The 13,179-nt window shown below is 41.0% G+C and overlaps 1 protein-coding gene across 1 annotated transcript; it reads left to right on the top strand.

The window, feature by feature from the left end:
* The first annotated feature begins 1,358 nt into the window (after window positions 1-1,358).
* eif3f (eukaryotic translation initiation factor 3, subunit F) lies at window positions 1,359-12,737 on the top strand. The gene is made up of 7 exons (XM_088320303.1): window positions 1,359-1,519; window positions 6,027-6,097; window positions 7,246-7,463; window positions 7,541-7,632; window positions 10,125-10,261; window positions 12,004-12,117; window positions 12,595-12,737. Exons 1-7 carry the CDS (start codon window positions 1,408-1,410, stop codon window positions 12,670-12,672), a joined length of 822 nt encoding a protein of 273 aa, XP_088176429.1. The 5' UTR covers window positions 1,359-1,407; the 3' UTR covers window positions 12,673-12,737.
* Window positions 12,738-13,179: the final 442 nt, after the last annotated feature.

Here is a 13,179-nt window from a genome sequence, read left to right as displayed (position 1 = left end):
GGGTCCACCGTCTGTTCGGGTTCTGTCAAATATAGTACACATTATACACAAAATGGGCAGCACGGCGGCGCAGTGGTTAGCGCTTGTGCGGCACAGTTCATGTCATGGGAACCTGTCGTGGGTTCAAATCCAGCTCCAGACTTCCTGTGCGGAGTTTGTATGTTCTCCCCGTGCTTGCGTGGGTTTCCTCCGGGCACTCCGGTTTCCTCCCACGTTCCAAAAACATGCATTTCAGGTGAATTGACCGGTCCAAATTGTCCCTAGGTGTGAATGAGCGAATGAGTTGTCTGTCCCTGTGTGCCCTGCGATTGGCTGGCAACCAGTTCAGGGTGTCCCCTGCCCCCTGCCCGATGGTTGCTGGGATGGGCTCCAGCCCCCCGCGACCCTAATGAGGATAAGCGGTACGGCTAATGAGATGAGATTATACACAAAATGAATTGATAGTTCTACTCAATTACAATTGCATATGTTATCTCACTCTATAGCACAGGTGTCAAACAGACGGCCCGCGGGCCAGATCAGGCCCGCTAAGGGGTTGAATCTGGCCCGCAAGACAACACTCAGAGAAGCGCAAGAGAAAAACAAGCTGCAGGTTGAAATATGTCACCTTGATATTGCCAAAGCCAAGTGCCTCGAACAAAGACACTATACGTGTATTTCTTTCTCTCTCTCTCTCTCTCTCTCTCTCTCTCTTTCTTTTCTCTTTTTCATTGTTTCTGTCTTTCTATTTCTCTTTGGATTTCTTTCTTCCTCTCCCTTTCTTTTTCCCCTCCCTCCCGACTGTTTCTCACGCTTTCTCCCTCTCTCTCTTTTTCTTTCTTTGTCCTGCCCTCTCATGTTTTACTTCCTTCTTTCTCTTATTTCTTTATCTCTCTTTTTCTTTCTCTTTAATCTACTAGTCCGGCCCCCGACAGAATGTCTGTTCTATTGTTTGGCCCCCGAGTTAAAATGAGTTTGACACCCCTGTTCTATAGTAACTTTTCAGTGTTTTAAACTATCAATAAAATAACTTTTAACAATTTACAATTCAATATTAAAGCAATTTAGAGCCAAACTACACCGAACCTATGAAAGAAACGCATAAAAATGAATACATTAAAACGTAATTATCATAAATTAAGTCCAAATTTGGCTCCTTTTCCTGTTTTGACTCATTTATTTTTGACTCTTTTGTCATGTCAAGACAAATTAAGATAATTTGTGTTGCTCTTAAACACAAAAAGTATCATGAGTCTGAGTTTCGTATTGCACCCTCAGAGACGACACAACGCATATTGACCAATCGCTTTCAAGAGTCTCGAAGAATGCCGATATTTGAAAGAGTCGGCTCATAAAGCCTTTACGTTCGCAAACGACACACTGCTAAAATTCAACAAAGAAGAAGTCCTCTCTCCCTTCTTTTCCATCATGTCGGTTTTCGGGCCGGTCGTTAAGGTCCATCCTGTCGTCCTCGCCTCCATTTGTGACTCGTACGAGCGACGAAATGAGGGTGCGAGTCGCGTCATTGGAACCTTGTTGGGTAAGAAAACGTTTTTGGGAGAGAAACAAAAGTCGGCTAAGGTCTTAATGCAAGGATTAGCTGTTGATAGCATGTTAGCTGCTAACGCGTGCGTTGTGGGAAACGTCACTTTGAGCGTTATATCAAGTAACCAATTGTTTCAAGTCGTTTGCTCGTTAAAGAAAAGAAATGAACATTTGGAGTCGTAAGCATATAATATAGTTACCGTCCAGTGTCCAACCTACCGTTTATAACCAAAGTGTTAGAAAAAAATTCCTTTTAATCAGCTGAATACATGCAAATGCGTCCATTGTTTGCGGAATTACTCATGGATGCTAACGCTGTTGCGTATCTAGCGACTTGAAAGTTATTGTGCTACTGGAGGCTAAACAGAATTGTCCCCCCAAATATGAATTGAATCCAAAACGTAATTTTCTCTCCATCGAATGTTTTACGTGTTTTTGTCTGCCATTGTGTGTTGATTACTACGCTACGCAGAAGAACATGGAAATCGAACACCTGAGAGAGGGTTAAAGATTAATAAATTGATGGTTCGTGAGATCAGGAAGCTGATAAACAAACTTCGACAAGTATTTATCCGTGTATTACTTAAACCTCACCTCTTAACACTGTGTGCCCTATAGTTGTGAAAATATGGTTGGATATTTGAATGCTTTCAAAAAGTCATGCTGTACACAACACAAGAAAGGGTCTCAGGTGATGTAAAACTCCTGAGAGGTCTAATAATATGACAATGACAATAACAAAGTCGATTTTAGAATAGAATAGAAGATACTTTTATTATCATTGTTACAAAATGGGTTAAACATATTGTGACAAGGAAATTGAATGCGGCACTCCAGTATCACATTTAACAGTGAGGATAAAAGAAAACAAAGAAGATAAAGGAACAAAAAAGATAAGATAATTTACACTATATATATACAAGAAATGTGGGCATGTAGGATGTTACATACAGTTTTGAGATCGTATTAGTGCAATATGCGGTAGTGCAAAAATAGGCAACATTTTACTAAGGACATTGAGTGAAATAGCTTCTTATGATGCAAAATAAATCACTCCCACGTATCACATTACACTTGCTCTCCTAGTTTTAAAGTTACTTACATTTGGGTAGTTTTAACTTTGAATGATGACAAGAAAACCGGAGTAGGAGGAAATTGATCATGGTGTTGAAGTCGGCCACTTCCCACAGCTCGTCTCATGTTAATGTAAAGTGATCCTATTTTTTTCTGCACCTTTTCTTTAATTTTTATATTTGACAGAAACCAAAAATGCACTTTTAGTCATTGTCGAACAAAATTATTTTCCACTCTTAATTATTCTTATCTTTATATTTAAACCATTTATTTGACCAGTAAGCTTTTGCAGTAATGGTGTGTCGTTACTGTATTGCAGTGTTTTGCAACATTTCTTTCATTTAAAAAAAATCCTGCGGGACACCACCAGCTGGTGCTGATCCATCTCCGGTAAAAGTCAATCCAAAAGAAAGATAGCTTAAACTGGAAAGCACAGGCACAAAGTGGTCGGCGGCGCCCTCTGTTGGCTGCGGCTGCATCGGCTCGCTACAACGGGTCAGGTGCAATCGACATTTCGTTCTGTGTACATTGTTACACAGAATGACAATACAAGGAAATTATTATTATTATTATTATTATTATATATTGGATAATTTCAGTGGTTAAAAAAACACTGCTGTATTGTATCAAATAATTATCTATCCATCTACCTTGGTCGTATCCCTCAAGAGGGGTGACTGACAGCAAGACAAACACATACAATAACAAAAAGAAACAAATAAAGAGAAAATAAAAAGGGGAAAAATAGCCCCCTGCCCGGAGATGGCTGGGATGGGCTCCAGCCCCCCCGCGACCCTAATGAGGATAAGCGGTACGGCTGATGAGATGAGAGATGAGAAAATAGCCCAAAAATGTTTGGACCGTGGCCTGCCCAAACACTCAAACAAGTTGGGCACCTAAGTTGGTCATGCTTTCGTCCTTCCAGATGAAACGGGACACAAGAAAGCGGCCATGTCAATCGGGTCAGGGTGACACAACACTCTTTTGTTCAATAGCAGGGTCCGACAACTTTTACTGGTTTACCCCTGCCGCATCATACCACTATGCTTTTACAACACCTCTCCACTCATTCCTACCACCAACAAGAGCTCTAGCTTTCACTATATTTAGACCTCTTTCCTCTCACAAAAAACTAACAATTATTTTTTAGAAACAATGACTTCTTTAACGCGATTGAGTTACTTTCATAAAATTTTTTAATTTTTTTATTCAAACTTTAAAAAAATAATAATACAACTGACAGGATTTTTTCAAATCTTTTTGGCAATTGTTATATTTTACTCCAGGGAGTATAGACTTTTTTTTTTTCCTGATAAATCCTACCTATCGATCGATCTACCCCAGTCATATCCCTCGAGAGGGGTGACCGACAGAAAGACAAACACATACAAAAACAAAGAAAATGAAAAAAGCGAAAAGTAGCAAAATCGCTCACAAAAATTTTGGACCATGGCCAACCCAAATGGCCAAAGACCCCAAAAAGTTAGGCACCCCAGCACCTAAGTTGGTCATGCTTTGGTCTCTCCAGATGAAACGGGACACAAAAAAGCGGCTATCTCACTCTGGTCAGGGTGACACAACACACTCTTCTTTTCAACAGCAGGGCCCGACAGATTTCACTGGTTTACCCCGGCCGCATCATAGGGGTGCCCTGCCCATCCCATATAACGTGCCCAACATCCCACTGTCCTTTCACAATAATTACTATCACCAACAAGAGCTCTAGCTTTCACTAAATTTAGACCTTTTTCCTGCAGTGCACTCATAACACCATCCATCCACATCAATTGCGGCCTTCCTCTTGGTCTCCTTCCATTTACTTCTGCTTTGTAGATCCTCTTCAACATTCGCTCTTCATCCATCCAAACCAACCGAGTACTCTCTTATCCACACGCTTGCTACTACTACTCCAGTTCTGTCTCTGTTTCATTTCTTAATCTATCCAATCTTGCCGTATAATGTGGCGGGGGTAAACCAGTGAAAGCTGTTGAACAGAAGAGTGTGTTGTGTCTCCTTGAGCCGAGTGACATGGCCGCTTCAGTGTTCTGGTTTTCCCGCGTCCCTGCGTCCTAGACGCATCATTTTTGCTGCTGACGCATTGGGTCAAATCAACCTGCGTCCCCGGGACGCAACGTTTTTGACACCAAATTGTCATTATTACACTATTACTTTTTGGGTTTTTTTTTAACAAAGATTTACCGCACGCCAAACTTTTCGTCAGTCAGATCCGCCATTGTTGTCATGGTCTCGCGCCGTTCTCTGCAAACGAGATCTCGTTGCTTCGAGATGACGTCATTGTTGTGGCGGTTGTCGAGTGAAAGAGAAGTATGCCTCTGAAAAAACAATTGGTATTAGGTGCAAATCAACAAAAAATTGGTAATCTCTTCGGTGTCGGTAATAAGTCGAAACATAACACAGAAAGTGGTAACAACGGCAATAATTCCGGCACGAAAAAACGGCGGAGAAATTCTTTAGAAGACCGCGAAGGAGAGGAAAACACGTGTTTTGAAGCGAACGATTCGACGAAAGAAAATAAACAAAAGAATAGTAGCAAGAAAAGGACTTTTCTGCAAAAATGGACTAAATTATATTCCTGGTTACGCTATGAGGAGGGTGATAATGGATTGGACTTTGAGAAGGCATTACAACTATGGTGGGACAGCAAACCAAGAAGAATATATGAACTGAAAAATTTGAAGTAATAACTGATTTGTATTACCAATTAACTGTGATGATTAAAACTGCATGAATATATAAATATTCCAGCATTATTATTTTGTATATTGTACAATATTGTGAACTGAAAAATCTGAATTGCTAACTGCTTTTTATTACCAATTAACTGCGATGATCAAAGCTGAATGAAAATATAGATTAATATAATTATTTCAGCAATCATATTTTGTATAGTGTACAATATTGCTGTGAACTGAAAAATCTTGAAGTGAAAACTGATTTGTATTCCCAATAAACTGATGATTAAAACTGAATGACTATATAGATTTATATTATATATTTGTCGCCGATTTACAATGTCAACCATGATAACACTTAATTTTGGGGACCCATAGATCTTTGTTGGGACCCATAAATTTTGAGCATGCGAGTCCCCGGGACCCATCACTTTTCACTGGTCAAATGAACACTGCCGCTTTCTGGTGTCCCGTTTCATCTGGAGGGACGAAAGCATGACCAACTTAGGTGCCGAGGTGCTAAACTTGTTTGGGCATTTGGGTTGGCCATGGTCACATTTTTTGTTTTTTTGCTACTTTTTTTCCATTTCTTTGTTTTTGTGTGTGTGTCTTGCTGTCAGTCACCCCTCTTGAGGGATATGACGAGGGTACATAGATATGTATCGAAATATAACCTTGTTCTGAAACGAATGTAGGGTGAAAAAGTTGAAACCAATTTGAGTTTTTCTCCAACAGGTACCATCGACAAACATTCTATAGAAGTTACCAACTGCTTCTCTGTGCCTCACAATGAATCTGAAGATGAGGTAGGATGTTAATGGTTTGATGAATCCAATAAATGTTTTGTTTTTTTCATCAGCAAAAGCAATGTCACCACCAATGTTCCCTGTACTTTTCCTTACGGGTCTGAGCATTCACACAAAGTCGGTGAGCAACGCTTGAAACAACAGTGAGCAACGGCAATCCCAAGTGTGGCAAGATAATTAATTATCAAACATGTCCAAAACTTGACGTCAAGTTACATTTTGCTGAGTTTCCGGCAATGCAAAATTATTTTTCTCTTTTGAATGAATTGACTAATATACTATTGCAAAGGTTGTACGGCCTACAAACGTCGTTACAATTCTTTCACAAGATATCCATTTCTTTTTATTTCCTGATATATTTTGTCGCATAATATTAACATTTTTGGGGGCTTATTTAGTCGGTTGCAAGATACAGAACTGTACTTAATCATATTTTTTAGTGGAAGTACAATGTTGGCAACAAGATTCACTTGATATAATTGGAAATTATTTGAAGACAACATAAACTTTTTCTTCTTTTTTCCGTGTTTTTTTCTACTTTTTTTATATTCCTTTAAAAAAAATCTCATTGTGTTTATTTTTTCCTAGCTGTTACTTTTTTCTTTTTGTTTTCTATTTACTTTTTCCTACATTTCTTTCTCTTCTTTTTTTCTGTTTTTTTTTTCTGAATTTTTCCTTCTTTTTTCTCTTTTGTTTTTTTTTTTCTCAGCTTTTCACTACTTTTTCCATTTTGGTATTTTTTTCTTTTTTGTTCTATTCCCCCCTTTAAGTCATTTTGTGCATAATTTTACATAATATTTGGTCATGTTGGGATGAAAGAAGCAAAAACAACCTGAAGAGCCGTTTGGGACCCGAAAGAGCCGGTTCCTTTTAGTGAGCTGAGCCGAAGAAGCCGGTTCTCGACAAACTCTACCAACTTTACTCAACTTCGTTCTACTTCGACTCGACTTCAAAATACCGCATTTAGGACACAACGTCAGGGGAACTCGTGTATTTTTACCTTCATGCACTGTAATTTTGACTTAAATCGCTTCTTAATAAGTAATTTTGAGCCCTGATTTTTTTTTGCGCTGGCTAGATTTTCTTGTGCGCTGAGAATGTGCGAGCAGTGCACGCTCAGGTATTTAAAAATTCACTATTTGTCTCAGGTCGCAGTGGACATGGAGTTTGCCAAGAACATGTACGAGCTCCACAAGCGCGTGTCACCCAGCGAGGTTATCATCGGCTGGTACGCCACAGGCTTCGACATCACGGAACACTCGGTGCTCATCCACGAGTACTACAGCCGGGAGGCCGCCAACCCCGTCCACATGACGGCGGACACGGCCCTGCAGAGCGGCAAGATGAACATCCGCGCTTACGTCAGGTCAGTCTGCCCGCCATTATTCCTCGGATTTTTTGGGGGGGGAACGATCGAAGTCTGACTTTTCATCTCCCGTGTAGTGCGCAGATGGGTGTTCCCGGGAAGACGGTCGGCGTGATGTTTACTCCGCTCACTGTCAAATACATATACTATGACACGGAAAGGATAGGCGGTAAGTAAGGCTGACACGATTAGGAATTTCTGGAGACTATTAATTGTCACACAAATAAACACGATTGACAAATATATTGTCCCCCCCAAAAATGTGTCCTCTGCAATATAGGATATCATCAGCTTAATATTAATTTTGGGGGATTTTTTTTCTTCGATTTAGTGATTTCTCCCTTGATAATCTCAAACAGGCAGTGAATACGGCCGAACAGACTACTTGCCTGTTTACTTCCGGGTTTGCTAATTAAAGGTCTTGTTGAGGTCCTTGGACCTTCAGTTCTAAATATTGTACACATATCACTCTCCTCAGGTGTAGTTATAGCGGCTTTCAAGTCCGCTGTTATTAAGCCTCCACTGAAATGACCCAACCTTGATCCAGAAAGCTTATGTAACTATAGACCTGTGTCAAACCTTCCGTTTCTTTCTAAAGTACATGAAAAATTTGTGGAACAGCAGTTCAATGATTTTATATCCGAGAACAATCTTTTTGAATCTAAGCAATCAGGATTCAGGGCTAACCACTCTACTGAGATAGCACTGATAAAGGTAACCAATGATCTTCTACTGGCAATGGACTCTGGCGCTTCATCACTCTTGCTGCTGCTGGACCTTAGTGCTGCCTTTGACACCGTGAACCATAATATCTTACTAGAACGGTTGGAAAAATGGATTAGTCTCTCAGGAACCGTCCTCTTATGGTTCGGATCCTACCTCTCAGATACGCACTGTGTTAAATATGGTGAAATGACATCTGAGCCCTTTAGTGTTACCTGTGGTGTTCCGCAGGGTTCAGTACTTGTCCCCCTTATTTTTAGCATTGACATGCTTCCATGAGGTGATATTATTCGCAAGTATAAAATCGGTTTCCATTGCTACGCAGATGACACTCAACTCTATCTTCCGATGGAGGACTCTGCCACACTAAACTTTGGAAATAGGGAGGCCTGCCTCACCAAGATAAAAGAATGGATGTCACTCAACTTCTTGTATGATAGGTCACCCAGCATCCACCCCGTAGAGGTAACCCGGCTTCTACTTCCTAGTTTGTGTGTAAACATACAGTGCTATACAGCCGGGCTTCTTCGGGATGGATGCTGGGTGAGTTATCACAGAGATAGATAGATAGATACCAGTAGCGGTGGAAAGAAGCACTTCAATAATGTCCTCTACTCTGAAAAGGGTGTACACTATACAAAATCTAGACATTAGAGTGATGTCCGAAAAATTTTCGACATCCCGAAAGAAATGTTCGTGTATACCGTTTTTCATAGTCGAATGTTCGTAAGTAGGGAAGCGTCTGTACCTGCTATTTGGGGGCATTAGGGATTCAGTGACTTGCCCTTGGACACTTCGACATTTAATCCAGAGGAGCCGGGAATCGAACCTGCGACCTCTCAATCCCTAGCTCTGCCGCCTTAAGGGCACAGAGTTAATTTCCCCTGTTATTACTATGTTATTATTAGGTTAATTACTGGAAGTAGAGTTAAATACTTGACCAACCACAATTTTACTTGAAAAATTTAATTGACTCCGTACAGAACCGGTCCGCAGGCTCCTCAGCTTTCCTTATGGGGGAGCCCTGTTGGAGACCCCTGCTTGAACCTCTATATAATATAATATACATACATATATAATATACACAGGGTTACTTTAACTTGATTACTTTCAATTACTTTTGGATTACTCCAATACCAAATATGCTAATAAAAGACAAAAGAAACTAAATATCTGCAATTGGCTGGCAACCAGTTCAGGGTGTCCCCTGCCCACTGCCCGATGATTGCTGGGATGGGCTCCAGCACCCCCGCGGCCCTACTGAGGATAAGCGGTGCAGCTAATGAGATGAGAGAGATGAGATGAGAAACTAAATATGAATAAAATAACTAAATTTTGTGCAGGCTTGGGGAGTAACGGGATACATGGAACGGCAAAAATGATGTTGGCAAGCTGGATTTATTTTCATTTTGTTTCTGTCGCATTTGATGTTAGTTTTGCCGCAGATCAAAGAGATCAAAGCCAGGAGAGAAAGCTTACCACGTGTTGTGAGTCATCATTTGATTCATATTTAGTTTCTTTTGTCTTTTATTAGCATATTTGGTATTGGGGTAATCCAAAAATAATTGAAAGTAATCCAGTTAAAGTAACCCTACCCAACCCTGGTTATACACCACTCGTTATGTTAGCTCGATTAACGAAGCCAATGACTGCTAATTTAAAGTTCTGTACTGCCCCCTCAAGTGACCCAGGATAACCGCAGATGACTACCCTATCTTCCGGACTTTGTGTGTCTTTGGGTTACTTGTATCAAAAATGTATCGGTAGGAACATTAAGTTGCGTCTAAATGGTTGAAAAGATGACACTGTGTATCACATTTGAGCACAACATGGCCTAATAAACCCAAATGCATGTCTAAAATGTAATCTTTTATTCCATAATGAATTTGCCCCAGCAAACAGTGAGCCACTGTTCACAACTTGTATCTTTTTCCCCAGTGGACCTTTTGCAGAGAACACGGATCATCCCCAGTCGCTCCAAGGGCCTGACCTCCGACCTTTCTCAGGTGGCCGGCTCGGCTTCCCGGGTCCAAGACATGCTGACTACGGTCCTGGCCTACATTGAAGATGTGTTGGTAAGTCTCGGTTGGATTTCAGCCGATCGGCTTTATTTTGTACGGAGTTTTGGTAATACGGGGTGCCCGCGGCTTCTTAAAGTCTTTAAAGGCATTGAATTCATTAGTCTATAAATAAGGCCTTAGTTGGCAATGAAATGTCTTAAATATAAATTTTGAAAGTCTTATAAATTGTATTTATAAAGATTAAGTAATATTTATCAATTGTCTTTTAAATAATTCATCGATTTACTTTCCGGCGGCTGGGTGGTTAGCACGCAGCCCCACGGTGCAGAGGTTCAGGGTTCAAGTCCAGCTACTGCAACCTCCCCGTGTGGAGTTTGCATGTTCTCCCCGTGCTTGCATGGGTTTCCTCCCGCATTCCAAAAACGTGCATGTCAGGTTAATTGGCCGGTCCAAATTGTCCCTAGGTGTGAATGAGCGAGCGAGTTGTCTGTCTCTGTGTGCCCTGGCGACCGGTTCGGGTTGTCCCCCGCCCACTCCCCGAAGATGGTTGATGGGCTCTAGCACCTTCGCGACCCTACTGAGGATAAGCAGTGCAGAAAATGGACGGATGGATGGACAATTAACTTTCCTTGCAACATAGCATGACCACAATAAGAAAACTATCAAAATGGTGATGTGGTCTCAGTCGGTCCTTTCAGAGCAGACGCATGCCTTTAAGTCTACCCACAATACACATAGCAACTTTGGACCGAGCTGTTTAATTTGGACCATGCCCAGAAAGAGTACATTAAATGAGAAGTGGCTGTCCAACAAACGTTTTTCAGCATTGCCAAAGTCTGTGCCCGTTAATGTGTACGAAGCATGATGTACTCTGTGTAAGAAATAATAATGTTTTATTATTTTGTCAACTTGATCTTGATTTTGATTTCTAAAGGCGTTTTTTAAAAGTCTTGAATTTAACTCAGCTTAAGTTGTAGGAACCCTGTTTTACCCTAATGTTTTAGATGATTTTGTTCATACTGGGGGTTGGATATCCATATTGCAGGTCACCAACGTGGTGTCTGTTGTTGTATTGAACTGAGATACACCTATTAGGGCACAGGTTTCAAACAGGCGGCCCGCGGGCCAAATCAGGCCCGCTAAGGGATTGAATCTGGCCCACGAGACAACACTCAGAGAGGCGCAAGAGAAAAACAAGCTGCAGGTTGAAATATGTCAACTTGTTGCAAAAGAAAGCCTTAAACAAAAGACACTGTATTTGTATTTCTTTTTCCCTCTCTCTCTCTCTCTCTCTCTCTCTCTCTCTCTCACCCCTTTTCTCCCGCTCTCTGTCTCTTTCACTCTCTGTGTCTCTTTTTCTCTTCCTTTGTTGCTCTTTGTCTCTTTGTGTCATTTTAAGTTCTTTAGCTCTAACTTCCTTATTCCCTTTTCTCTCTTTTCTCTTTCTCTCTTCCTACCCATGGCGCTTTCTTTTCTCTCCTTCTGTCTTCCTATTTCTCTTTGGATTTCTTTCTTTCCCCCTCTCTTACGACTTCTCTTTTTATGTCTTGTTTCTCACGCTCTCTTCCTCTCTCTTTGTCCCGCCCTCTCCTTTTCCCTCCCTCTTTCTCTTATTTCTTTATCTCTCTTTTTCTTTTAATCGACTAGTCCGGCCCCGACAGAATGTCGGTTCTATCGTGTGGCCCTCGAGTTAAAATGAGTTTGACACCCCTGTATTAGGGAAAAATGAGGTCAGAAATCTGAATTCTCTATCTGCACGAGCGTCCCGTTTAACGTCACCGTTCTATCCGTCCCAGTCCGGCAAGGTGACGGCAGACAACAGCGTGGGCCGCTTTCTGATGGACCTGGTCAACAAGGTGCCCACCATCTCCGCGGAGGACTTTGAGAACATGATCAACTCCAACATCAATGTATGAGGTTTTCTTTAGTGTGGATGTTTTTGTTGAATAAGTTAAACCAACCTAAGTAGATGGCTAGAGATAGATGGATAGATAGCTACTTTATTCATCCCCGTTTGGGAAATTCGCACTTCCAGCAGTATCCTTGTGTTGAAAAATAATAAAATATAGATATAGAATACAAAAACACCCAATGTAACGTTTTGCAATAGATTATTTAGATAGTGCTACGGAAAATATACACTGTAATAAAAATAGGGTAATATGCAAATGTGGGGGTGGGTTTAATGTGGGCTTTTGCTCCCCCGGGTGGAGTTAAAGAGCCTCATGGCATTAAGAAGAAATGATCTCAGTCTGTCCGTGGAACAAGACTGTGACAGCAGTCTGTCGCTGAAGCTGCTCTTATTGTTTGGAGATGATGCTGTGTAGTGGATGGAATGAATTGTCCGTGATTGACAAGTAATTGCCGTTTCAAATTTTTCCATGCAGGACTTGCTGATGGTGACCTATCTGTCCAATCTCACCCAAGCCCAGATTGCCCTTAACGAGAAGTTGGTGCTGCTCTGAGACGCCAGCTAATTATTGTGTACAATTTTTTTCTTGAGATGAAATTAAAATATTTCCAGAGTGCATTCCTCTTTGGATGTATCGTGCAGTCCTTTGGGCAACAATCTGATGTGTTATATTTCTGGATATAAAATTAAATTGATGGAATTTCAAACTAAGAAAAATAAGCTGGGATTCAAATTTCATAGGAAAGTAGAACCCTGGCCTGTGCAGTCCTTTGAGGCAGTTTGTGATTAGAATTAAAATAGTCTTGTCGTTTATCATGTTTTTGAAACACGCAATGAGATTAGACGTGGCACTCCAGGGTAAAACTTGGGAGAGAAAGATTAAACTGTCGGGATGAGGGGGCGAAAATGAGACTTGACCTGGTATACGGTGACCCCACTTTATGACATTTTTACCTAATAATGTGGAATAAGAAGTTTTTCCAGACCCTTTAAACAAAATTTCACATCAAAAACATTTTGCATGCCCGAAAACAACATTTGAACATTGCTGTGCCTGAGC

Source organism: Urocampus carinirostris, chromosome 1 (genome assembly GCF_059441175.1).
Source record: "Urocampus carinirostris isolate Australia breed hairy pipefish chromosome 1, RoL_Ucar_1.0, whole genome shotgun sequence".
NCBI lineage: Eukaryota > Metazoa > Chordata > Actinopteri > Syngnathiformes > Syngnathidae > Urocampus > Urocampus carinirostris.
The sequence above is the reverse complement of the archived record's forward strand: the minus strand, read 5'-3'. Positions and strand labels throughout refer to the sequence as shown.